Source organism: Panthera onca, chromosome A2 (genome assembly GCF_046562875.1).
Source record: "Panthera onca isolate mPanOnc1 chromosome A2, mPanOnc1 haplotype 2, whole genome shotgun sequence".
NCBI lineage: Eukaryota > Metazoa > Chordata > Mammalia > Carnivora > Felidae > Panthera > Panthera onca.
Window position 1 is genome coordinate 16,936,796 of NC_138340.1, and position 25,963 is coordinate 16,962,758.

At 55.0% G+C, this 25,963-nt stretch overlaps 2 protein-coding genes across 9 annotated transcripts in view; one reads left to right on the plus strand and one right to left on the minus strand.

Annotated features, from left to right (window-relative positions):
• PTPN23 (protein tyrosine phosphatase non-receptor type 23) overlaps nucleotides 1–1,182 on the plus strand; it is a 35,639-nt gene extending 34,457 nt beyond the window's left edge. For all 4 annotated transcript variants that reach the window (XM_060630891.3, XM_060630889.3, XM_078443125.2 and 1 more), the window contains 3 exons: nucleotides 44–182; nucleotides 282–395; nucleotides 474–1,182. In XM_060630891.3, coding sequence (XP_060486874.3) covers nucleotides 44–182; nucleotides 282–395; nucleotides 474–953 — 733 coding nt within the window. In that variant the 3' untranslated portion in view covers nucleotides 954–1,182. The remainder of the gene's footprint in view (nucleotides 1–43; nucleotides 183–281; nucleotides 396–473) is intronic.
• A 331-nt stretch (nucleotides 1,183–1,513) lies between these two features.
• Nucleotides 1,514–25,963, minus strand: part of SCAP (SREBF chaperone) — a 73,345-nt gene continuing 48,895 nt past the window's right edge. For all 5 annotated transcript variants that reach the window (XM_060630897.3, XM_060630893.3, XM_060630894.3 and 2 more), the window contains exons 3-23: nucleotides 24,555–24,684; nucleotides 15,222–15,379; nucleotides 14,215–14,435; nucleotides 13,930–14,035; nucleotides 13,118–13,290; nucleotides 12,595–12,721; nucleotides 10,714–10,826; nucleotides 9,633–9,727; nucleotides 8,323–8,421; nucleotides 7,956–8,174; nucleotides 6,749–7,125; nucleotides 6,080–6,268; nucleotides 5,808–6,009; nucleotides 5,614–5,729; nucleotides 4,988–5,510; nucleotides 4,807–4,892; nucleotides 2,843–2,925; nucleotides 2,586–2,743; nucleotides 2,347–2,427; nucleotides 1,958–2,164; nucleotides 1,514–1,876 (exon numbers count right to left, since the gene is read on the minus strand). In XM_060630897.3, coding sequence (XP_060486880.1) covers nucleotides 1,631–1,876; nucleotides 1,958–2,164; nucleotides 2,347–2,427; nucleotides 2,586–2,743; nucleotides 2,843–2,925; nucleotides 4,807–4,892; nucleotides 4,988–5,510; nucleotides 5,614–5,729; nucleotides 5,808–6,009; nucleotides 6,080–6,268; nucleotides 6,749–7,125; nucleotides 7,956–8,174; nucleotides 8,323–8,421; nucleotides 9,633–9,727; nucleotides 10,714–10,826; nucleotides 12,595–12,721; nucleotides 13,118–13,290; nucleotides 13,930–14,035; nucleotides 14,215–14,435; nucleotides 15,222–15,379; nucleotides 24,555–24,684 — 3,709 coding nt within the window. In that variant the 3' untranslated portion in view covers nucleotides 1,514–1,630. The remainder of the gene's footprint in view (nucleotides 1,877–1,957; nucleotides 2,165–2,346; nucleotides 2,428–2,585; nucleotides 2,744–2,842; nucleotides 2,926–4,806; nucleotides 4,893–4,987; nucleotides 5,511–5,613; nucleotides 5,730–5,807; nucleotides 6,010–6,079; nucleotides 6,269–6,748; nucleotides 7,126–7,955; nucleotides 8,175–8,322; nucleotides 8,422–9,632; nucleotides 9,728–10,713; nucleotides 10,827–12,594; nucleotides 12,722–13,117; nucleotides 13,291–13,929; nucleotides 14,036–14,214; nucleotides 14,436–15,221; nucleotides 15,380–24,554; nucleotides 24,685–25,963) is intronic.

Sequence of the window (25,963 nt, forward strand, 5' to 3'; positions counted from 1 at the left end):
GGGGGTCCTCCGGCCCCGGCCTCACGCCCCCTTCCCGCCGCAGCTCCGGGGTGGGCCGGACGGGGGCCTTTGCGCTGCTCTACGCGGCTGTGCAGGAGGTGGAGGCCGGCAACGGGATCCCCGAGCTGCCCCGGCTGGTGCGGCGCATGCGGCAGCAGAGGAAACACATGCTGCAGGAGAAAGTAAGGGGTTGGGCCGGCGGGCGCTGGACGGGGCGGGGGGCCTGCCCCGGGGGGGTGACGAGGCCCCGCCTAGCTGACCGGGCCGGGGCACCGCTGCAGCTGCACCTCAGGTTCTGCCACGAGGCGGTGGTGAGACACGTGGAGCAAGTGCTGCAGCGCCACGGTGTGCCCCCTCCGGGCAGGGCTCCGGCTGGCACAGGCAGCAGTCAGAAGGTGAGGAAGGCGCCCCTGGGGGCGGCCGGGCCGGCCGCAGCCCCGTGGACTCGTTTTCACGTGCTTCTGTCTCCACAGAATCACCTTCCTCAGGACTCCCAGGACCTGGTTCTCGGTGGAGACGTGCCCATCAGCTCCATCCAGGCCACCATCGCCAAGCTCAGCATTCGGCCTGCCGGGGGCCTGGATTCTCCGGCTGCCGGCCTCCCTGCCCCTGTAGAGCCCCCAGGCCTGCCGCCAGCCAGCCTCCCGGAGTCTGCCCAGCTCCCCTCCTCCTCCCCACCCCCTCTCTCTTCACCGCTGCCCGAGGTCCCCCAGCCTGAGGAGGAACAGCCAGCACCTGCGCCTCCCAGCCTGGGGCCCCCCTCTTCCTCCCTGGAGCTGTTGGCCTCCCTAACTCCGGAGGCCTTCTCCCTGGACAGCTCCTTGCGAGGAAAGCAGCGGATGAGCAAGCAGAACTTTCTGCAGGCCCATAACGGGCAGGGTCTGCGGGCTGCCAGGCCCACCGATGACCCCCTTAGCCTTCTGGATCCGCTCTGGACGCTCAACAAGACCTGAACAGGCTTTGCCTACCCGGTTTTTCTGCCACATCATCTCCCACGCCGGTCTGCCCACGCCTAGCAGGGCCTCTCAGGTGGGCCTGGCCTCTCCCATTCCCACTGCCTTCAGCCCTACCTGGCCCAGCCCGCACCCCTGTGGGGTTGAGATGTATCGCGGCCCTTGGGTCAAGTTCTCCTTTGTGGGACCTGACATTTTTCAGCTCTTTGCTATTAAAGTAATCAACCAACCCGTTCTGCGACCAGTGTCTGCCCACTGCTGCCTTAGGGAGGGAGCCGGAACCTCTTAGCAAGCTTGGATGTGGACAGGTGGGACGACAGTGGGGTCTCCCCTGGTGTCCACACCTCGGAAAGGTTAAGAAAGGCGGCCTGCAGCACTGGCTTGCTGGACTGCTCCACCCTGTAACCACCCCTCTACAGTCGTGTACAGCTCCTGCCTGGAGCAGCTCTCAGAAGCATGTGACTAAGTGCTGGGGTTCAGGCACACGGAGGGCACGCAGAAGTGATGGAGCAGCTCGAGGGGAAGATGCAAGTGGTTTGAAAGGCCCGTGACAGATGGGATTTAAAAAAAAAACCAAAAAAACCTTTAATATTACAGTCAACGAGGCAGAACAGTTCTAGAGGCAGCTTCCAGAAGACTCCGCTCTGCACCGCAGCTCCTGCCCCCTCCACCCTGCCTCAGTCCAGCTTCTCCAGCACGGAGGGTACATATACCAGGCTGAGCTCGCTGCCAAAGTTGCAGACGATGGCAGCATTGTCCAGCACCAGGATCTGGCGGGTGGGCTGGGCCTCACTGTTCTTCCCCAGGTAGACAGTCTGTAACAGGTCCCCGTAGTTTAGGTCCCAAAAGGAGACACAGCCCTGGCCACCAGTCACCAGCAAGTTGTCAGAGATGACACCCAAGCTTGCTCCACAGCCCAGGTCCTAGAGGCAAAGACAGGATAACTCAGTGTCTCGAATCCCTCTCTACAATACCAACAGTCCTGTGGCCCCCAATGTGCCCACCTGCTGAATGGAATAGAGCTTGATGCCTGTGCTACGGTCCCAGATGCTGATGAGGTCATCCAGACCACTACTGATGACGCAGGAGGTGGTGCAGGTGAGGGAGGTGACATCCCCACGGTGAGCGAACATGTGGCTGACCCGGCTGCCAGTCAGTACATCCCACAGGCAGATGGCCCCATCTTGTCCTCCACTGGCCAGCACCATGGTCTAAAGGAATAGGCCCAAGGGAGCCGGGTCACCGGTGGAACACCTTTGGACCCAAGGGTGTCCCGGTGCCCTGGGAGTAGAGATCCTCACTGCCTCCCAGAAGGTTCTGAGGGCCAGCTGCTGAGAGTCAGAAACAAAACCCATGGCTTTGTATCCCTGCACCCCACACACGGCCCCCTCACCTGATCAATGTACACAGTTGTGATGGCCCCCGAGTGGCCCTGCAGGGTGAAGAGGCAACACGAGTCCTCCAGACGGAACACCTGGGGCAGGGACGGGCATCAGGTTCTGACCTCTGGCGTTTTCCCAATTACACGTGGGCCAGGAAGTCCCTCCCGCATCCCCTCCCTGGCTGACCCCCGAATGCCCCCCCATCACCTGTGGCAGGCCACCCGGCACCCAAGAGATGGAGCCGACTCACTCTCAGCGTGTGGTCTTGACTCCCAGTCACGAGGCGCCCAGCTGCTGCCTTCAGGGCCGTGATGGGTTTCTGGTGTGCACAGGGCACGGTGTGGGTCAGGCGACACGTTACCGTGTCACTGCTGCTGTACACAGGGGATGCGGGGGAACTGCTCCGCCCTGAGGACGACAGGCCCAGTAAGAAGACACCGTGCAGGCAGCCACCACACTCCGCCCGCCAGGTGCACGCACTCAGCCACCCAGCCTGGGCCCTCTGACCTCGGAACTGCAGGGGGCTGAGGGCAGTGCCGGTCTCCAAGGAGAAGAAATCGAGGGAACCGTTGAGCCGGGCAGCCACGATCCTGGAAAAGAGTGGCTGCTGATGGCTCTCCCTCAGAACGCCCAGGTCCGGGGCCGAGCACCATGGGCACCCGCCAGGTCAACTCCACCAGATGTAGGGACCGTGGCCAAGAGGCAAGTGCAGGGGCTGGGGAACATGCTGAAGCCGAGGGACCCAGGTTACAATTCTGTTCTGTGTCTCAGTCTCTTCATCTGCGAAATGGGGACAACTGCCCACCTTACAGGGTAGTCACGAGGGGTAGTGTGTGAGGTGGTACCTGGAGAACATCATGTGAGACTGGAAGTTAAAAAAACAAGCACGTGCTGGGTGGGGCTCCCCTCCACGGCCTGGAGCTCACGGAGGGGCTTCTGAGGAGGGGAAATCAGCCCCAAGGGGAGGCTGTGTGTGGGAGCCACAGGCGGTACTGTTGGGCGTCCCCTCTTAAAGCAGCTTCAGTCCAAGTACCACCCACTCTACTTCCTTTTTCACAAAGAAAAGATTTTCTTCACAGCCCAGGAATTCCTAAGCAGAGGTGGGGGCATTTGCCCAGTGGCCCCAAAACCTCAAAGTGAGTGGAGTTTAAAATCTTGGTTGAGCGTCCGACTCCAGCTCAGGTCACAATCTCACAGCTAGTGAGTTCGAGCCCCGCGTCGAGCTCTGTGCTGACAGCTCAGAGCCTGGAGCCCGCTTCCGATTCTGTGTCTCCCCATCTCTCTGCCCCTCCCGTCTCAAAAATAAAAACATTAAAAAAAAAAAAAAATCTTGCTCAGTTGGTTGAGCATGACTTTGGCTCAGGTCATGATCTCCTGGTTTGTGGGTTGGAGCTCCTTCATCGGGTTCTCTGTCAGCCTCTCCCTCTGCCCCTCCCCTATTTGCTGTCTCTCAAAAAAAAGTATTAAAAATTTTTAAAACACAAAATAGGGGCGGCTCACTTGGTTGAGCGTCTGAGTCCCATGCTGACAGCTCAGAGTCTGCAGCCTCCTTCAGATTCTGTCTCCCTCTCTCTCTGCCCCTCCCCTGCTCGAGCTCTGGGTCTCTGTCGCTCTCAAAAATAAACTTAAAAAAAAAAGTAAAAAAAAACCCTAAAATCTTACTCTAGCAAAAGGCCTACAAGCCCTGACTTTGAAGGGCCTGAGCCAAAGCCTGCAAAAGTATCGTGTCAGAGGGCTCGGCTGAGACCTGGGGGCCTTCCCTAAACCTGATGAAACAAACAGCGGGGAAGAATTTACAAGTGTGAAGGGACCCAAAGAACTTGGCCAGGCTGGAGGGGAGGGTATCAGCCATGGCCTTTGCAAGCACAGCCTAGCGGGGCAAAAATAACAACAGCAGCCACCAGAACCTGAGCGCTAAGGGCAATGGGTGCCCTGGCCCTGAGAAGAAAAAGGCTCCAGCTCTAGCTTAGATGTCAGGGACCCCGGAGGGCAGGGCCAGCACGGACGGACCGGTGAAGTGCTGAGGAGGCATCTGGTCGCAGCGAGACCTGGGTTTATCAGCCCGGAACAGGGAGCAAAAGCTCTGGTGGCCGGGCCCGCAGGCATGTGAGCAGGTGGAGTCCAGGGAGCACCCACAGCCAACAGGCATGCCAAGGAAGGAGGCGAGGCAGGTGTCCAGCACCAACCAGGAAGGGAAGTTTTCACACAAAAATTCTGCTGAAAAAGCGTTTTTCTGCCACTGAAAATGCAGCCAAGACCGGATCAGGTCAGCAGTGATAGGCTAATGGGGGAAAGAAAACTCTGGTTTCCCTCTTGCATGCTGTCACAGTGGTCAAGGGCCTACTCTGAGGGCTTTAGTGGTCACCTCCCGCTGTGTGGTTTACCCCCTGTTCACAGATGTGGGGCTGAGTACCGGGAAGGGACGAGGAAGGGAACATCTAGGGACAGAGCAAGCAGCCCAGTGCTCTCACCTCTTGTCTAGGAAGATGAGGGCAGTGATACCCGAGGACACCTCCTCACTGCTGCAGCGCAGCGTGCCCTCGATGGCGTCCCACACCTGCAGGCCCAGAGGCGGTGAGCACCTGTGGGCCGGGGAGGCCCTCAAAGCCGCGTGGGGACTGCCCTCTGCCCACTCCCGGGGTCCCTGCCCACCTCCAGGCGGCCGCTGCTCCGCCCCACCACGATAAGGCTGCCCTGCAGCTCCAAGCTCCAGATGGAGCCGTCTGCGCTGGGAGCCCAGGCCAGGGACGGGGAGCCCTTCTCGGGAGGACAGACCCCCTCCTCCTCGGGGGTCAGGGGCGGCCCGGGCCCAGGGGAGGGCGGGCGCAGGGCTGGCGCGGGCCCCGGCGCCAAGCCATCCTCCTGGTACACGCGCTGCACCAGGCGGCTGAAGTCATAGCCCGGGCCGTCACGAGCACGGCTGCAGCCGGCCCGGTGCCGGGGTTCGGGCTGCGCGGGTTCCAAGAGCCTAGGCTGCGCCGAGAAGTTGGTGTCGATCAGGCAGGTGAGGTCTGGCTGGTCCCCGAAGAGGGCGGGCGGCGGAGGGCCCCGGGGGCGGTGCCGCAGAGGAGGGCTGTCCCCCGGCTCCTCCGGGCCCCCCTTCCCGCTGTCGGACAGCCGTTCCCAGCTCTCCTGAGCCTCGAACGCGCTGCCAACGCCACTGTCGCGGCGCTGCCTGTCGGGGGTGGGGGGGCCGGGATGACGGAGTGAGGACGGAAGGGGGTGATGGGCAGGGAGTGTGGGAGGAGGGTGGGGCACGGGTGGGGCCGGGCACCTACCCCGGGCGTGGGATGCGCGTGAGGCAGTCCCCGGTCTGCGCGTCCCACACACAGACGTGGCCCGCCAGGCAGCAGCTCACCAGCAGCATGCCGTCGCTGGCCAGACACTCGATGTCCTGAGGGGACGGGGCACGTGGGCATGGGCAGAACCTGGCCCCGCCCCCGCCCCCGCCCCCCCGGCCCGCACCGCTCACCATGAGGTGCCCGCGCAGCACCAGCGGCACGATCTCCGTCTCCGGCGGCGCGTAGCCGTAGTCGTCGCAGGGCAGCTCCCCGCGCCGCCGCCGGCCGGGCCCGCTGCCGGGCTGCCCGTAGTTGCGCGGGCAGAGCACGCGGTAGAGGCAGAGCATCAACAGCACGAGCACCATGCCGGCCGCCAGGCCGAGCGCCGCCACCCTGGGCGGGCGGGAACGTGGTTAGGCGCGCCGCCGGCCCCCGCCAGCCCCCCCCTCCTCGCGGGCCTTACTTGTACAGGGTGACGTCCCCGTGGGCCTGCGCCGTCCCCGGCGCCCTGGGACCGGCCTCCCAGGGCCCACCCAGCCCGGGCCGCCGCGGGGGCCAGGCGCTGCGGCCGTCCTGAGGGTGCCGCCCCTCCAGGGCCTCCCTGGGGTTGAGGCGCAGCGTGACCGGGATGACGGGCAGCAGGCTGATGTACCTGGGGGAGGGCGGGGGAGGGGGGCGCGGTCGGCGGGGTGCCTTCAGAAGGGCCCTTCCCCGCTTGCCAGGCGGACTGGCTCAACCTGCCGGACTCCAAGCCCACTCTCTGGGGACGGTCTTGGGTGGGTGGGGGCGGTACAGAGTCCTGTCCCTCCCGGCCCAGCTCAGGGCACCCAACCCTGCTCTGGTACAGGCAGCAGTACCCATACGGCCGCCACCGAATGCCGGGCGCCCCCACCGCCCATCGTGGCACAGAGCGGGCGAAGGCCCGCGCGAGTCGATCTCATTCCAGCCCAGGGTCTGGCAGCCGCCTGGGACTCCCTGGAGCGCAGCGCAATGCTGCTGACTCGAGCCCTAGTTCCTACCTCACAACCCTATGCTGTTTTTCTGAAAGGAAACGCAGAATTCAAACTGGTGGGTCTCCCCCTCTGGAGCGGATGAGCTGACACCGAGTGACACCTGGCACAGCCCAGCTCACCTCTTGGCCAGGGTGATGTTGTAGTAGCTGAAGAGCGTAGGCCAGTGGCGGAAGGAGAGTTTCCTCCAAAGTTCCTCATCCTCAGGCCCCCAGGTTACCTCTGGCACTGGGCTGTCCTGGGCGCCCTCTGCTGGACCCCCAGGCTCGGGTGGCTCTCCCAGCAACGTCTGGTTTTCAGACAACTTAGGGGCATCAGCGGGGAAGATGGAGAAGGCAGGGTCCGGGTGGCTGGCAGGCAGCACGCCGCTAGGCACGGGCATGGGAGTCAGGGCACCCTCGCCCAGCGGGCTCTGTTCTGTCACCTGCGCGGCAAGGTAGGTACGCAGCCCTGCCGGGTCCGTGTACACCAGGATGCCGATCCAGACAACCGTGCCAGCCTACAGGGGGCAGTGGGTGCTTAGTGTGGCCTCTGGGTGGCCCCGAGCCCCGGCAGCGTTGGCCCTCGTGCCAGGAAGCAGCAGCACAGGGACCTCACGTCTGGGGATGGGGAGAGGACACAGGCCCCAATCTGTCTTCCCTTCTGCCTGGTCATGTCCTTCACTACCACCTGGGCCAACTGCCATTAAAGGGACCTAGCTCCCTTTCCATGGTCACGGTTTGGGTTTCCTGGCCTAGAAATACAAAGAGCATCCTAAGAACTTCCCCAACCTCCATATCAAAAAGTGGCCACCATTCCCACGGTCAGCACAGCAAGAAGGACGGGCTGGCTGACCTGTTCCAGAGACACTTATGGGTGCGCCCATCCTCAGAGGACCTCAGTCCTGCTCCCTCTCACTGTAGCTCCATGGGGGCACCACGGCTGGCCAACGGCCAGCCCTGCTCCTCTGCTCCTCCCCAGTCCAGCCAGTGAATTATTTGGGCCAGAATTTTCTGATGCCCGCGCACTATGTAGCAGGGAAACCCTGCTCAGGGAACCATGGTAGTTCCAACCATGGTGGTTCCGCCCTACCAGGCTCCTGTCCTGGGTCCTTCTTGGGAGATGATGACTCTTCTACCTGATGCCCCCGGGGCTGCTTCTCCCAGAGATAGGCTTCACCTCAGAAGCCACCAGGGTCTGGCCAGGAAGGTATGGTGGGCAGCCTCCCAAAGCCAGGCTTCATGGGGCCATGATGGCCTAAGGAGCACCCCACACCTCCAAGGCAAAGTGCAAGAGTCTGGAGGGAACTGAGTGCTGGCCCTCGAAGGGCAGGGTAGCGGTGGCAGGTACCATGATAAGGCGCTGTGCCAGGCGAGTGCGGGCCAGGAAGTAGATGACACGCAGCCTCTTCGGGAGCCGCAGGTTTCGGAAGGACGACGGTTGCAGTGTGATGGTGTGGGGTGTGGACGGCCGCACAGCCAGCTGACGCTCAAAGCGTGCAGGCCGCCCCACTGGCTTTGCTGGGGGCAGGCAGGCCTCAGAGGGCAACCGCTTGTTCAGGTCTGCTAGCTGTTGGGGGCACGGTAGTCAGGGCTCAAGGCTGCACGGGAGGCGGGGGACTGCCCCTGACCAAAGCCCGCACTGCTCTCACCCCAAGCCCTGAGCATGGCGAGGGCCAGGGGGGAGGCTGGTGGGGCAGGGCACAGCCCACTCCTACCTCCATTCGGCGAATGTCAATGGACAGGACAGTGGTGAAAAACAGCATCTGAAGGAAGAAGTCTGACACCAGGCCCACAACAGCAAAGAGACAGAACTCCTGGAATCAGAGATGAGGGGACACGACATCATGGCCTAGCACTGGAGAAGCAGCTCCCTGCTTGCAGGCACCTCAGAATCTGCAAGGCAGTGGCAGGCAGAGCACAGCAAAAAAGAGATGCTGGTAAGTTCTGAGTCTGGGAGTGGCCAAGGAGGGACAGTGCCAGCTGTTCCCACTGCCCCACCAGGGGGCAGCAGAGACCCCATGCACCTTTATGCACAGAAGGCTGAAGGGTGTGAGCTCTCCCTACATCTTCCATCCCCCGAGAGAGGAGGGCCTGATCCAATCTTGAAAGCTCTGAGCCCCACCAGCCTGCCCCCCAAAAAGTCCTCCCCCACTAACCCCCTGGCCCTGCTCAAATGCTATGACCAACACCTGCCTGGAGCCCAGGCCTGACCCATCATCAGGACTCTCAGAAAGCTTCCTGGCCAGTGACTGCAAGGGACCAAAGTGGGCGAGAGGACAGGAGGGAATTAATTTCTGCCCTGAAACTGAATAAAGGTAGTCTCTCTGCTCCCCAAACTCTGCTCACATTTCAGCCTTCTTCCCCTGCCCTTCACCACAGCTGCCATTCGAATCTGGGGGGCAGAGGAGGGATCTAGCCCGTGGTGGCACAGTGGCCAAGTCTGCTCCTATGTCACAAGATGGCAATATGTCCTGCAGATGCCCTCTGGGTAAAAGCCTGCAGCCCTCTGTTCTCTGCTCACCCCCACAACTCAGTAGGCCCACCAGCGTTGGGGAAGGACAGGGAGGACATCACTGCCTTCCGTCAACCCCTCAAGCAACGGTCATCGAGTCTGGGTTCTGGCTCAGTGGAGGTCCTCCTCCACCTGCTCACAGCCCCACAGCTGAGTGAGGCACTTGGCCAAGAGCAGGAGCCACTCTGAGCAATGGGTGGTGGCCATGTGTCTGGAGGCCACATATGGGGGTCAGGGCTAAGCCTAGGAAAGAGGAGGGCACAGATTCAGGGACCCCACGATGTTTCTGCCTGAGAAAAGAGAAACAGGTGTGACTGGAACTGGGCTGAGAACCTCTGAACCAGGGCTGCCAGGAGCACTGTGTACAGAACCACCATCCCGGCAGCAGAGAGGTCCCATCTCCCAGGTGAGGGTGCCCGTGTTGAGAAGGGTGCACCCTGCACAGAGCTGCACAGCCGGGGAACTGGTCAACTGCTTCTGCGCTCACCCGAGTGGCGGGCCCTGGGGCCTTACCTGGATGGCGGGCACCAGGGTGAAGTAGCCAATGAGGATGATGCCCAGCTCCGTGGCCATGTTCTTCATGATGGACCAGCTCTCACTGCTTAGGCCTGCAGAGGACAACAACAGGGCCTTGGGGCCAGCACATGTCTGCGCACAACCTTGTGCTCCTCGGAGGGGAGAGGCACGGGGAGGGCACCCAGCCTTCTGAGGCGGCGACTCCACCACGGCGCCCCTGGCTCGGGACGCTGCTGGGGCCCAGGCTCCAGGTGCTGCCGTCACTGCACAGTCACCATGAAGAAGAGGCCGAGGTGGGCACAGAGGCAGGGGGAGGCAGGGTGCCAAGGTGAGCAGTGCCACCCACTCTGGCACAGCCGGCCTCCACGGGCATGGTGTGAGTGTGCCTGCCCACACGTGGCAGAGGCCCGAGCAATGGAAGTGCCAGCTGTTCTTCCTCCAGCCCTTCCCCCATAGCGAGCCCCTGGTGGGAAAGGCGCCATGTCCCCTCACATCCTCAGAGCTCCCCATCTAGTGCAGGGCCTGGCCTCTCACAGGAGCTCACGAAGGTTCCTCGAATGAATAAACAGTCTGCCCTCAGCCTTGTTCCCACAGACCTGGGGTCCGGAGGAGGAAGTACAACACTTCAGACCTTCAGGCCTAGGCTCCCTGCCCACTTTCCTCAGAACCCCGATCCCCAGCTCCTGGCACTGAGTCCACGGGGCCTTTTCTGGCAGTTGTGGAGACAGCGTCTCTGAAGTGAGCAGCCACAGAAGCCTGGACCTAGTGTGGTGGAGTGTGGTGGGGAGAGAAAGCACCGGGTACCAGTCTGGACAAAGGGCCACTGAACACACGAGTCCCGCAGCAGAGTCCAGTTTGTGTTCTTACTGACATGTGAACCAGGACACGGTAAAGTCCAGCGACTCTTTGGTTCCTCAGGGCACACGCTAACAAGCTGCCAAGGCCTGGTGGCCCACACCAGATTACACTAGAGGGCAGAGCAAGGGTGACTTCTGGGGCTCCCCATCTCCCCCGCAGGAGGAAGCCCAGCACAGACCGCCCGCCCGCCCTGGCGCACCCCCACAGCCAGCCGTGTTACCTTGGGCAATGCGCAGCTTCACCTCGAGGTCCACTGGGGTCGAGACCACGGACTTGGTGAGCACCAACACGTTCTCTAACCCAATAACCACCACAAGGTAGGGGAAAATCTCTCTGAGGACGGAGAGGGAGAGGGTGAGGACAGTGCTGAGAAGGGCCCCCAACACAGGCTGGTTCTCAACAGGTTTGGGCCCCAGGAAGGCTGTGGGGTTTGAAGCCTGTAGTGAGAGGCAGCTGAGTCACTTCCAGAAGCACAGAGCAGAAACCCTAGACTCCCCCGCTGTGCTACATAGGGCCTCTGCCTGCCCAGTTCTCGGCTTTCAGGCCGGCAAGCATCCCTGCCTCCGACTATGCAGCACAGTGGAAGGAGGGCCAGAGGAGCCCCCAGCTGTCGGAGCAGCCTTCTCCCACATAGGACTCTGCTGGCCAGAGGAAAGGACCGTGGCCGGGACCCCTCGGCAGCATTGCAGGCCAAGCCATCGGGACTAAGTGGAAGCGGAACGAGAGGAGCTCCAAGCCCTGCTCGGCTCTGGAGAGACTGTTTGGAGAACTGGTCCTAAAGAAAACTACTAAGCTCTCTGGGACCACAGGCTCACATCACTGGAGATGAACAGGGCGCACCAGTTGAGGTGTGTGCCTCATGGGACCTCTGCTGTGGGGCAGTGGAAATGAGGGCTCTGAGGAGGCTCTGGCACAGCAGCCAGCCACGGGGGAGGGGTGTTAGCATCAGGTTCAGGAAAGGAAGCAAGTGTTCTACGAGTAAGGGAAGTAACAGAGAACACAACATTGCTGCTCCTGCAACTGGCCTGACAAGCCAGGGAGGGGACAGCCAGTCAGCGACCACTAACAGACAGGTGGGCGGGGCCTAGGAGACAGGGCTTCCAGCCGACTGGGAGATAAAGGACAAAAGAAAGCAAATATCATTGGAAAGGCGGCAAATTCAAGTGTGCTTGTGTCTTTTTTTTTTTTTAATGACGTTTATCCATCTATTTAAAAAAAATTTTTTTTTTAACATTTATTTATTTTTGAGACAGAGAGAGACAGAGCATGAACGGGGGAGGGGCAGAGAGAGAGAGACACAGAAGCTGAAACAGGCTCCAGGCTCCGAGCCATCAGCCCAGAGCCCGATGCGGGGCTTGAACTCACGGACCGCGAGATCGTGACCTGAGCTGAAGTCGGACGCTTAACCGACTGAGCCACCCAGGCACCCCTATCCATCTATTTTTGATAGAGACAGAGAAACAGAGAGTGCATGCTGGCGCAAGCAGGGGAACAACCGAGAGAGAGGGAGACAGAGAATCCCAAACAGGCCCCACACTGACAGTGCAGAGCTTATGCAGGGTTCAAACTATGAGATCACGACCTGAGCCAAAATCAAGAGTCGCTCACTCAACTGTCTGAGCCGCCTGGGTGCCCCTGTGCTTATGGTCTTTTAAAAACTTACTCTGAAATGACCTATTCTATTGGTCACTTAAATGTTTTAATAGTAAAAAAAAAAAAAAAAAAAGGGAAAACCCATGTGTGCCTTAAGCCATCAAGGAGTAGGATGGAATATATGTAATATGTGAACACACAGACACCTATATACACACACACGCAATACAAGGGTATACATATGCATACACACTTATATACACATACACGAATACACGTTCCACATATACACACATGTATGTACACACACATGCCTATATATGTTATATGTATATATAGATATACTACATCTACACGTATATGAATACAAGCCCAGTAACTCAAAGGTAAAAAGTGTACCTCTTAAATGTCAAAATAACAACGTGAAGATATAGGGTAACGGCAAGCCCAGGGGCTCTCCAGCCTGAGGGTACTCCCTGAAGCTCAGCGGAGCCTAGTGGGGACCTACCCGCCGTTGAGGGTGGGTGTCAGGCCGAAGAGTGTGCAGAGCCCCACAGACATGAGCAGCGAGCTGAGCACTGTGACCACGGCAGCCAGAGCCAGCCCCCACTTGGACTTGACCATGTCGATCTTGCCTGGAGGGCAGAGAGGGCACATCAGGGCTGCATCTCTCCCAGAACCTGACTCACAGGGCCCTTCTGTGCAGAGCTCCTAGGAGTAGAGTGTGCCCTGACAGCTGAGGAAGGGACGCCCCCTGGTTTAACCTAAGAAAAGGATGACCATGTATACTTCATACTTCCCAGTCTCAGAGGAAGAGTGTGTCTTTTGGGAACCCTAACCCAGGAAAGATCTTTTCCTGAGAAGCCAGAAAAGCCATGGACCCACCCGAGCCCCTGAGACTCTGCTGGGGGATGAAGCCCTGGGCGTGTCTGACATCTCTCCCCAAGCCACCTCCAGAGGCAGGGAAGCAGGCGGTCTGGAATGCCCGTTTAGCTTGGAGGAAGCCCCTAGCCTCTGTGCTCTGGACCTACGCGTAGAGAAGTAGATGTAAGCAAACAAGATGATGTAGGTGGTCACAAGCGGGATGAGTTCCGCGATGCCAATCTCCTCCTTGAAGTGCACGTGGACCAGGCTCTCCGCCCGAAGGGTGCAGTTGGGGCTAGGGTGCAGGAGCATCAGACGGGCCCGCAGGCTGCCCAGGAACCTGGTCATGGAGCAGGTGGGATAGATGGACCGGCCCTCTTGGGCCAGGGGCAAAGGCAATCCCTGAAAGGAAGGCCCATCAGGGCTTCCTTCCTCCCCATGTTGGAGGGGGCTTTTCTGTGGTGTCTGAACTTCCTTGCAGTCTCTAAGGGGTCTTGGAAGAATTCTAAAGTTGTCTCAGGAGCCCCCCACCCCACCCTGCCCTGCTCCTTCCTCAATGTCCCTTTCCCAACCTATCAATGCCAAACGCCCACCAGGACAGCCAACCGGAGGCATCTCAAGCACTCTCTCCCTTGCTAGGGAGTTGCCTACAGCACTTTGCTGGGAAGGCCTGAGGCCACATGAGGCTCAGTAGTCTCCAGCTGGGGACCCCTGCCACAGGCTCAAGAAAGCCCAGTGGAGGCATCAAGACACTAAATTTGCCAGCCCTGCCTTAGTCCCTATTCTTAACCAGGAGTCAGGTCACCCCGCTCAAATGTGAAAAGACAGCATCCCTCGATCTAAGAGAGAGAAACATTTCAACGGGAGGCCTGAAAACCCTAAGTTCCCAGGGGGGCATTCTGGACACCCTAGACCAGAACAGGGACTAGTCAAAGCTTCATACCATTCCCAGCCAGGAGCCCCGAGCCGACAGCCTTACTTGGCATGGTAGCGCTGGAAGACCAGGGTAATGGTGTAGGAGACCATCCTCTTCCTGGTGTAGAGGCTCACCCCGCTGTACTTCCCAGGAACACCAAACAGCAAGTCTGCAGATGGAAACCAGGAGGTACTGACAGAAAAAGGCAGCTGCCGTAGAGTCGCCAAGGACCCCTCCCACACCCTAAAAAACATAGAGTAACCCCTGATCTGTCAGAGCACCCATCAAAAAGGACATAGTGACCAACAGGCACCCTTGCGGGCCCCTAGGGAATCTGCCCTGGGGTACCTTTGAGCGTGGCTGAGGTCTGTAGGGTTTTGGGCTCATGCTGGTGGATGGTCCCGATGATGTCAGGATCAGCATGGAAGCGTTCCCGGTCATTCTGCCAAAAGTTCCCAGGGGATAGCAGCAGGCACCCATGCTCAGGAAGTAAGTTCCGGAGCTTCCTGAGGCCAGGCAGTAGGTCGGTCACCTGCAGGCATACCTCCTCTAGGCCCCTGGTCCCGGAACTGTGCAGGACATAGGACAAGGCATCTGTCATGTCTGCGAGCACAGGGCAGGCCCACTGCACTTACAGAGGGACCCTCTGTCATCAGGTTCCCAGATGCCTGGTATCTCTAAGAGCCTAAGGATTAGGGCAGCAGGAGAAAGTTCTTTTAGGTGGCCAACAACCAAACCATGTCGTTGACTGACCTCCAAAGTACATTTGGGGCCCAAGCCTCTCTAAGTAAGTTCTGGGAACATGCACAACCTCCCACCGATGAAGACACCTCAGCCAATTCAGTGGGCAAAGAGGCGAGGGTGAAAATTAGGGGCTTCATTTCATTCACCAGAATGCATGTCAAAGCCCTCAGCTAACTAAAACCCAGCGGAGCGGGTGAAGCAGCCTGTGAAGCCAGCACAGGCTGGGGAGTGCCACCCGGGCTGGGGCTTCAGAAGCGATCCCCAGGGGAAGTGTGCTTCTCCTCAGCTCGGCTACCACCACCATATCCACATCTCATAACCGTTGGGCAATAAGCCATCTGAGGCGCGAGGCAGGCAGTTCCCCGTCAGCTCATCACAGGGTCAGCCCCGTGGACACCTACTCTGTCTGAGACCTGCGGATGAAACTATGTGTGCCATCCGTGTAGGTCGAGGGGTAGTGGGGCCACAATGTGAAAGTGGCTCACCCGCCATTCTCACTTGTGCAATTTCTGCAGCACTGGCTGGCGCAGTGGAATCACACCGAGGACCGTACGCCCTCCACCTTCAGTAGGGAACAGATTCAGGGAGGCTGGGGGCACTGACAGGGATACCTGTCTCTCAGCACGTGGTTCCGGATCTCTTCCACCAGCTGGAATGCCCGGGACAGAGGTGAACGAAATACATCTACTGCCAGGAGGTTCTTGTGCCAGGGAGACACTGAAGACTTCACAAATATCTGCTGGATATAGGCCACCGGGGCACCCACGTACTGCAGAAGAAATAGGGCAGGGGTGAAAATGTCAGCTCGGCACATGAGGGAGAAACGGGCCCACACTCAATAAGGATTTACTGAGCATCTACTATGGGTAAAGCACTGTGGGGCCCAAAGGATGGGCCTTCAAAAGTGAAGACATCTCCAAGGGGTTCTTTGCAATTTATGAACCACATTCCTACACACTTCCCCATAGATCAGGGGTCGGCAGACTATGGCTACAGGCTAAATCAAGCCCAGCGCCTGCTTTTCTAAATCAAGTTTTCCTGGAACACAACCAGGCCCACTCCATTCCGTCCTGTCCACGACTGCTTTCCCACAATAATGGCAGAGGTGAGTGTTCACAACAGAGACCGTGTAACCCACAAAGCCTCATTCATTCATCATCTAGCCCTCTATGGAAAACGTCTGCCGACCTCACAGTAGACCATCAGCTCCCAGCAGGGTGCAGCCTGTCTTACTGATCCTGCCATCTGCAGGTCAGCGGTTTTTAAAGACCGAAAGACCCAACTTTAAATCCCAGCTCTCCAAGTGTATGGCCCTGGAAACATTTTTGACTTCTCTGGATTTCAGTTTCCCCACTGGGAAAGGGGGGTGACTGACATTCACCCTGCAGCATCAAGATGCACACACATCTCACACCACACAGACACACGTGTGTATACAAATAGCACGTGCAGAGACAGGTATTAATGGAAATGTTAGCAATAGACAGTGTGGCACATCATTTCATCAACCCCCCACAATAGTCCTCTGAGACGCAAGGTGACTAGCTGGGGCTTCATAACTCCTGCAGGGTGCTGCAAGGTCTCAAACCCATGTCTCCTCAATGGACATCACACACTTTTTCACTAGAACCTGCCATCTGCCCTGAAAGAGCTAACAACAAGCACCTAAGTAACCAAAGTGTTCAGACACGTCTCAGGCAAGCCAGGAACTCCCAGTGATGGAGCGGTCATGGAGCACCCCCATAATGAGGTACTGGATTAGCCGTGGCAGGATTACAGCCAAGGGAGAAGGTGAGTGGAGCCACGAGGTGGGCAAGGACTGGCAGGAGAGGGACAGTGAGGGCCTCAGGGGTGCCAGGGACACCGAGAGCACAGACAGTCTAGATAGCACTAAGGAGTCCTGTCAGGTAGTAACACAAATCACAGCTAAAATGAGGGGTGGCTATGATGACGCCTGACTGAGCTGCCTGGATTCTAACCAGTTGCCAAAGAAAAGCCCCTGAGTGTCTCTGAGACGGTGACCAGATGAACACAGTGCTCTGGAAGGCTGCCCTGGAGTTACACTGTCATCCAACTGGAGGCAGGGAACACCGTCCACGGCCGTGACGTACTGTGGTGCCGGCTGGAGGGAGCTGAGAGGGCGATCCCCACACCTGTGCCGCCATCAGGGACTCCACAGGGTGGGGGAGTAGATGAAAGGCCACTTAGCCCCTCGATGATGCCTGACTACAGGTTATCGCACAGGCGAAGGTCAGGATGCTGAACACGAATGGCAAGTTAAGGTCTCCTGGGCCCCTGGACACAAAGGAACAACTCAAGGCAACCACCTACGCCTTTGTGAAGTTTACACTTATGAAGCCATGTCTTACAAAGGCTCTGGGGACAGAAGGCTGCACCTGCTTTGTCATTTGCACGGGACTCAGGCTGCTAGAAGCCGGAGCTCGCTGCCGCAGGCTCTGACCTGAATAGCAGCTCATCGACTCAAGTCCTCACACAGGCCTGAATGGGGAGGAGCTGTCTGGAGACGAACAGCTCTACGAGGAGAGCCATCCCCAGGGCAATCATCCTCAAGTCCTGTGAAGGACACAGCGTATCATCCAGGGACAGCATGACACCAGGAAGCCTCCAGACCTGGGTTTGTTCCCACCGGGCACAAGGCTGTGACTGCACATACCACCTCTTCTGCCTTCCACTTCCACCTCCACCCTCAGGCCCACTGAGCCTGTGCAACTGAGCCCTTCGTTTCTGGGTGCAAAACTCCTTCTAGCTCCTGGGCCCTCCACTTCTTCTCCAGCCTCCTTCCCACCCAGGCACCTTCTCCCCAGCCAGGAACATTCGGACCACCATTTCAATGAAGTACTAACGAACATCTCAGAAACTAGAGCCCTCTCCCTGGGCTCTAGGGATGGCTCTAGGAGTTCTAGGAGCACACTGCTTCCCAAATATTTTTAAGTTTCTGCCTGGAAGTGTACATATTACTACTACCATCATCAGTTTTAGGGGAGAGGATCCAGGCTTTCATCAGATTTTCATAGGAACATGTAACTCCTTCACCCCAGACCTCTCTCTCCTTTGTCCTTCCACCAGCGCTGGGTAAATCCACAGCTCCTCTGTTTGCACGCCTCAGGCGGCCAGCCTCAACAAACAAGAACCATGGACCAGTGATTCTTACTGCACATCCCTGCTTCCCGGCCTTGGCCTCCTTCTGCTGGCAGCCTCTTGATACACCCGGACTTCCAAATGAACTTCTCAAGCAGCTATTCCAAGTTTTCCCAACTCTTCCAAGATCTTGAGTCCCCTCATTTATCACGATCGTAGCAAACTCGTCACCCAACATATGTGCCCGCGACCCCCTCTTATGGGCATCAAAATTCTCTTACAGCGGTTTATTCAATAGGCATGTGCCTGACTCTTGTCATTCACTACCTCAGTTTGGGATCCCCAGTAGCAGACCCTAAGCTGGGTGGCTTATTCGGAAGGTACAGAAAATACAGGAAGGGGAGTAAAGGCAGGAACAAGGGAGGGAAAGCAGCCAACAAAGGGTGTTACTGGACAAGTGACCTCTGTCAGTAATGGGGTTTAGCTGAGTCATCCCATCTGAAAGATCAGAGAGCTGAGGTATTACATACCAACCCCTGCAGCTACTGCTCGAGTGCTGCTCCCGGGGCATGAATCCTCCAGCACCTCAGGCCTTCACCAGAGATGCTCTGGTGTATGAGATGCAGAAACTGGTGGCTGGAAAGCAGGCAGGCAGGCACTAAAATAAAAGGGTAGCCGGGATGTGGGCAGGGCCCACCACTCACTGCACTAGGCCCGATCATAATCACTACTGGACATTCAAGGGAGAAACAGACATGGAAACAGACACAACACGTGGTATCCAAAGTGAGCGATGGAGGAAGCACAAGGGCCAGCGGATCCAGATGCCTGTGGGCAAAGAGGGCGGACTCCTCACTAGATGGAGGCTGTGGCAGGTAGTCTTCTAACACGGCTCCAGTAACCCCCACCTCCTGATGCTCCTGCCCACAGGCAATCCCCCTGGAGAGACGGCTACACCCAGCGACCTGCTTCTGGCAAACAGACTACAACAAAAGTAATGACATGTCACTTCTGAGACTTGGTTACACAAGACTATGATTCTTGAGGACGTTATGCTGGGTGAAATTAGCCAGTCACTACTGTACAATTCTACTTATATGAGGTACCTAAAGTCGTGAAATTTATACAGACAGAAAGAATGGCAGGTGGCAGGGGTATTAATGGGTACAAAGTTTCTGTTTTACAAGATGAAAAGTTATAGAGATGGATGGTTGCACAACATGAATGTATTTGATACCAGTGCACTATATACTTAAAAAGGGTTTAGATGATAAATTTTATGTTGTATTTTGCCACACACAAAAATAAAAATTGGAAGGATAAAAGGACTATGATTCTTCCTCTGCCCCCCTCTTTTGGAACCACCACTCTGATGAAGTCAGCCATATGTCAGCTGCTCTGGAAGGTCCACAAAACAAGGAATTAAAGGGGCCCTCGGCCAACACCCGGTGAGGAATGAAGACCCTCAGCTCAACAGCCTGCAAGGAGCCCGTTACCAGGTGGGTGCTGAGAGAGCCTGAAAGTCAGGTGTCCCCACACCGGGCTTGGAGAAGAGTACAGCCTTGGCTGACACCTTGAGTTCAGCCTTGGGAGACCGGGAGCTATGGGACCCAGATAAGAAAACCAAGGCCCAGAGAGACAACAGGATATGTCCAAGGACACAGCTGACAGACAGTCCAGCCAGGATTAAAGCCAGGGCTGCCCAATTCTCAATCCTGTTGTTTCTCAACAGCCAGCATGCCTGGGTGGTTGGGAACCATGAGAGTTCCTGCAGGAAACAGATGGGAAGGCCCAACATGAGCAGTGTAGGAGGGGAGCTGAGGTCCTAGGGATCCCTGGGGTCTCTGGCCACCAGCACTGACAGTATGAGGCCCCTGATCAGGGCTCCTTGGAATTCCTGTGTCCAGGCTCAGCCAGCCACCACAAACATTGCAATGCTGCCCCTGGTAGCCTAACCAGCTCTGCGGCCTGCCAGGTAGGGCTTAGTGTGAAGTTCAGGTTTCATGATGACCTGGTCTGGGAGAGCCAGGCCAGTGCAAGGGACCTCAGGCTTGTTTTGTTTAAAACACAGTCCTTCCTTTACATGCAGACAGAGCAAACTCCAGGGAGTTTACCTTCACACTGACACACCCAGAAGCTCTTTTCAGAACATGACAGAGGACTCCTGTTAACTCAGCTCTTCTGGAAAACATGGCTGCTGATCTGTCCCCCAGCCCTGGGCAGGTAAGTGGGTGTGGTGTGGTGGGAATGGCGGTCTCAGGGGACCCACCTGGGTTCAACTTCCAGTGCCAGCCTTGGCTGTGCACCTTGGACAATGGTGTCCACATTCTCTAAGCCCCAGTCTCTTACTAGGGAACAGGGATGGAGTCCCAGACCTCACCTCATCACTGAGAAGACCAAACAAAACAACACACATAACCATCTGGCAAAGTGGCCAAAAACAGGTCACTTATATGTAGTCACATTATCATGGCTTAAAACTATTATAATTGGATTTGGCATCTCCTGAGGATCTATCTCTCCATCCCTTGCACACCCCGACCCTTTCCCTAAGCATGGTCACCTCTGTCTCTAAGTTTCTCCAAGTTCAATACAACTGATCTTCTTACCGCCACTTTCCTCAAGCTGATGCTTCTCGGGGACTTGCTTCCCACTGCCCAATTAAAGTTGAAACCCCACAACTTGGGGTTCAACTTGGTCCCACCTTATCAACTATCATGCTCCAAGAAAAATGCCTCACTTTACACTCTTGGTCTGCTAAATAAGCCATGCTGTTTCTCTATTCGACAAGAAGCCTTTCTTGAGCATCTACTATGTTAAAATGTTGGACTATATACGTTTGAATGGAAAATGATCTCTAGTGGGTGGAAACAGAGCACAGAGGGGAGGCAGGTCACGAATCTGCAAGAGAGCTGCGGAAGGCTTTCTGGAGACCGTGGCATCTGAGCTCAGGCTAAAGGATAAGGAGTGCAGGCCTGGTGCGCCCCAAAGGGCAGTCCAAGCATGTGAACTTTGGTCACCCTCCAGAACTTTGGCCAGATCTGAGCAATGACGATGACAACAGTGATAGCCACAAACATGTGTCAAGTGCAAGTGATGGGCCAGGCACTGCACTAAGCCTTTGCATGCCTTCATGTAATCCTCTGACAATGTCTAACGTAGGTATGATTATCATCCCCATTTTCTGAATGCAGAAACGAGGGAAAAAAAGGTATCAAGTAACTTGCCCAAGGTCACACGCGTGTGCAAAATGGAAAGTCTCTACCATTTCTACTTTGCTCTTCCCTTCCTTTGGTAGAAACATCCCTCTTTCAGAAAGAAGTGTCCCTCTGAACCCAACAAAGCTACTGGTTAGTGATTCCAACAGAGGATGGGCCTAAGAGCACCAGGACCTGGCAGGGTGGATCAGAGTCCCCTCTGCAGGACACACAAAAGCAAAAATGCACACTGCAGCTGTCATCACACTATGGGGCCACTACAGCTAAAGGGGAGAAAGACGACTGTACAGAAAGCCACCTCCAGCATATGGAAAGACTTACAATTCAATAAAAAGAAATCCAAACAACTTCATTCAAAATGGGCAACACCTAAAAACATCAAAGAAAGATATGCAAATACAATAAACACGACATTAGTCATCTGGGAAACGCAAATTAAAACCACAGGGAGATTACTCTATACATCCATTACAAAGCTTTTTAAAAATTTTGTGCCAAGAGTTTTATGGCCTGAAGACTGAACTTTAATGTTTGGGAATGTAAAAAATAACTTAAGAGGCTGACGGATGTGGAAAGAATGGCATTTCTCCTCCGCGGTCTTCCCCAAACCCATACCCCAGTCTAATCTAGAAAAAAACAGACAAATCCCACTGGAGGAGCACTCTACAAAATACCTGGCCGCCACTCCAAACTGTCAAGGTCATCAAAGATAAGGGACGTCTGCAAAACTGTTGTAGCCAAGGGAGGCCACAGGGAAAGTAACCACTAAATTTAATGTGGTACCCTAAATGGAATCTTGGGACAGAAAAAGGACATTAGGTAAAAACTAAGAAAATTTGGTTTCCTTAGTTTTCCTTAGTGACAGTTTCTCAGAATTTCTTCGTTTTTGATAACCTTGACAATTTTAAGGAGTAGTGGTCAGGTACTGTATAAAAAGTCCCTCAACTGGGATTCATCCAACTTCCCATAATTAGGCTGGGGTTATGGGTTTCTGGGAGAAAGACCAGAGGTAGAGTGCCTCACCTGTCACACATCAAGGGTATGTACTATCAGCCTGATCTATCGCTGCTGACATTGACCCTGACCTCCTTGCTGGGGAGGTAACTGTCTGGTTCTCCACTGTAAAGTGATTCTTTGCTCCCTCTCCCCATATAGTATTCTTTGGAAGGAAGTCACTACGCACAGTCCACGCTTAAGGAAGAGAAGTTATATTCTAATCCCTTGAGGGAGAGTATTTACAAAAATTATTTAGAATTTTTGCCTGGATTTATCTATTTTCCCCCATTTACTTAATCACATGAACTCAAGATATTTTATACTCTGGGTTATAATCCAATACTACTTTATTTTATTGCAAAATATCTTTTGTTTTCCAGCACTGGCCATTGGGAACTCTTTCAGTTGGCTCCTGTGACCCTTTGACATATATTTATTTTGAACTGACATCTTTGTCTTCTCTTTCTAACCAGACAGATCTCCCCAGAAGCTGTGAGGCTCTACGTGTCCCCTAGACCACCCTGCTGGGTACACTGCAGAATGTAAACATATGCTGAATACAGGAATGAATGGAGGAATGAAGGATGTTCTGGTTCCTTAGTGGGCAGCAGGTGCTTGCATTGTTGTGCCCAGTGCCTGAGCCTCCTGATTTTCCTTTGGAAATGGTCCTCTCTTGTTCTAAGCCTAGTGATGGTGACAACTAGCTGATGAAGCCAGTCAACAAAGCACCACCTTCATCACAGGATTTGGGTTGGGGACAGGCAAGCTACCTCACTTAGATACAACCTGGCACCTTCTCGTCCTGCACTGGATTAGATATTGCAAGAACATAAGGCTCAAGCTGCTGGAGCTTTTAAGCAGATCAAGAGTGGAGCCAAAAGAGCTGAGAGGTGAACTCCTTTTGAGGCCCAAACCATAGTGTTCTTGAGTTCTAGGACTCTAAAAATTCCTTTTGATTACTCTGGTTTGAGCTGAGTTTTCTCTTCCTTATAACTAAATCAGTCCTTACTGCTCCTATATTGCTGGCCTGAATTTTTATCATGGATGGTCAGTGGAGGTAAGAGAACTGACCCCTGACCTGCAAGACACTAGGTGACTGCACTGAGGCCTGGGTCCTTCTCAATCCTTCAAGGGGTGGGGGCTCCAAAGAGAGAGAAAACAGCCAATCTTCTGACTGCTGAGCCCTGAAGTTATTTGTACACCTACTTACTATCATCATCCCAGACCAATGAAGGGCATTAAGGAAGTTTAAAGAGCTCACAAACAAGTCACCTCCCCAACAGCCGTACCATTAAATACCTACCATGTATTATCAGGCCAACCGAATTCTTCTAGTCATGAAACATCCACAAACACAGACTCCCCTGTTGTGACCACATATCATCAGTTCCATAATGTGGTACAACTGCTTCAAGAGATTAATGAAGGTAAAAGGTCTGAACCAAGAAGGTCCCATAGTGAGCCAATGGTCAAGCTGGTACATGAAGTTACAGAACCAGTTTCTGCCAGCACCACACCATGCTCCCTCTGACCTTCATGGACAGAGTCCCATTAAGCCAGATTAATATATGGCTTAACACACACCTATCTTACCAGCTATGTCTCTATTTCAGCAACAGTAGGGGCAAGTTTACAACAAGTTACCTGACTGCTATATTACCTATAAAGGACAGAGAGGAATGTATCATCACTGTCAGAGACAGGGTGGAAAAGGAAGAGCTCTGTTCCCCAGGCTTTGGTTTTCCTCCTCAAAAATACACTCAGTCCAGCACAAATCCATGGGACCAAAGCACAATGTATGAAGGAAGGACACTTCATCTACTACCTGGCAGGTAAAAGCTTTCGAAATGGGCTAATCGAGCTTGTAAGATTTCCAAATAACGAGTCCAGCGTCACAGCGGGTTAAGTCCTCTACCTGAGACCCTCAGCTAGAGCAACCGTTACGTCCTCGGCTACATCAGTGCTCAGCTCAGAGGCAATCAACTGAGAATACTATGGCCCAGAACAATCAGGGACCTGGGGTCAGGAGTCCTGGAGTTCTGATCCAGTGCTGACCCCATCTATAACTAGGTAACTGAGGCACTTCATCACCCTGGGCCCCCTTTCCTAACTATAAAAGAGATTTAAAAAACCCAAAACACAAAAACTCAACACTTTTTACCAAACTTCATTGTGAGGAGAAAATCAGACGTGACATCTGAAAACATGAGGTGCACACTGATATATGAGACCCTGATCACAGATCATTCTCTAAGGATGCTCCATGGCTCTCGTGACCACTTGGGACAAGGAGGAGATGGCCTGCTTGCCAGAGCACTGCTTGGGCCCGGGCATGGTATGTGAACAGTCCAGGTAGGACTCTAGACCCATCTGGCCATAGCTACAACCACCACAGATCCCACCTGGCTGTTGAGGACAGTCACATTTTTGTGTCACTTGGCGTTTCCTTTCAAAAAAGGTTATTCATTAACTGTGTAATGAAATATTTGTGGTGTCTTTGTAAAAGCTGTTCAAGTACATGTACCCACCAATCCGAAGGTGGCCACCCTCACTCTCACTCCCAGAACCCCTGCCTTGGCCAATTTCCACCCAACCCTCGGGGCTCTCCCCAGACACACACTGAGCACCTACCCACTCTGGCCGCTCACTGGGCTCCCCTGGTTTGTGGTCAGAGGCCACAGGTGGGGGCGAGTAGTCCTTCACAGGAGTGGTGAACTCCACCGGTCCTGTCCCTGGCAGGGGCAGTTTCAGCAGTGGGCAGCTGGGACGAACAAGAAGGAGAGAAGGGTTAGGACATGGCAGGAGCACAATCTGCGCCGAAATGAGTGACACAGGGGCCAGCACAGCCGCACTGCATTCTCCCTGCTGGGACTGTATGTGTGTGCACAATATCGGAGTCATAAAACTTTGGAACTAGAAAGACACTCAGAAGACACCCAGATCAGAATATCAGAATTTTTCAAGCTCAGAGCACCTGGATGGCTCAGCCAGTTAAGTGTCCGACTCTTGGTTTCAGCTCAGGTCATGATCTTATGGTTTGTGAGATCGAGCCACATGTTGGGCTCAGAGCTGACAGGATGGAGCCTGCTTGGGATTCATTCATTTATTTATTCATTCATTCATTCTCTCTCTCCTCTCTCTGCCCCCCCCCACGTGCACACATGTGCCCATTCTCTCTCTCAAACTTAAAAAAAAAAAAAGAACTTTTCCAAAAAAAAACAGGATGCGTGGATGGCTCAGTTAGGCATCCAACTTCGGCTCAGGTCATGATCTTACAGTTCATGGGTTTGAGCACCATGCTGGGCTCTGTGCTGACAGCTTGGAGCCTGCTTCGGATTCTGTGTCTCCCTCTCTCTCTGCCCCTCCCCTGCTTGCAACTGTCTCTCTCTCTCTCTCAAAAATAAACATTAAAAAAAAAAAAAAAACTTTCAAGCTTATTTTTAGCCACAGAAAGCTTACAAGGAAGTCCAATTGATAAAACAGACTGGATGAATATTTTTAGAGACATAATAAAGATGCTAAAAAAAAAAAAAACCTTGTCAAATTAAAAGACAACAATAAGAAACTGGGGGGGGGGGGGGGAATGTATAAAAATCCAGAAGGAGGGGCGCCTGGGTGGCTCAGTCGGTTAGGCGTCTGACTTCAGCTCAGGTCATGATCTACCAGTTTGTGAGTTTGAGCCCCGTGTCAGGCTCTGTGCTGACAGCTCAGAGCCTGAAGCCTGCTTCGGATTCTGTGTCTCCTTCTCTCTCTGACCCTCCCCCACTCACACTCTGTCTCTGTCTCTCTCAAGAATAAACAAACATTAAATAAATAAATAAATAAATAAATAAATAAATAAATAAATATAAAAATCCAGAAGGATCCTGATGTACATTGCTGGGCAACTGCTCCAATTTAAAAAGACCACAAAAATTGTATATAACACACTGAGGGTGTATTTTACACTAGATTTTACACTAGACCCACCACTCACACAGGAAAAGCCCTGGCCTTACAACAAAAAGCTGGCAAACCAGCTTTCATTTTGTGCCATGTAC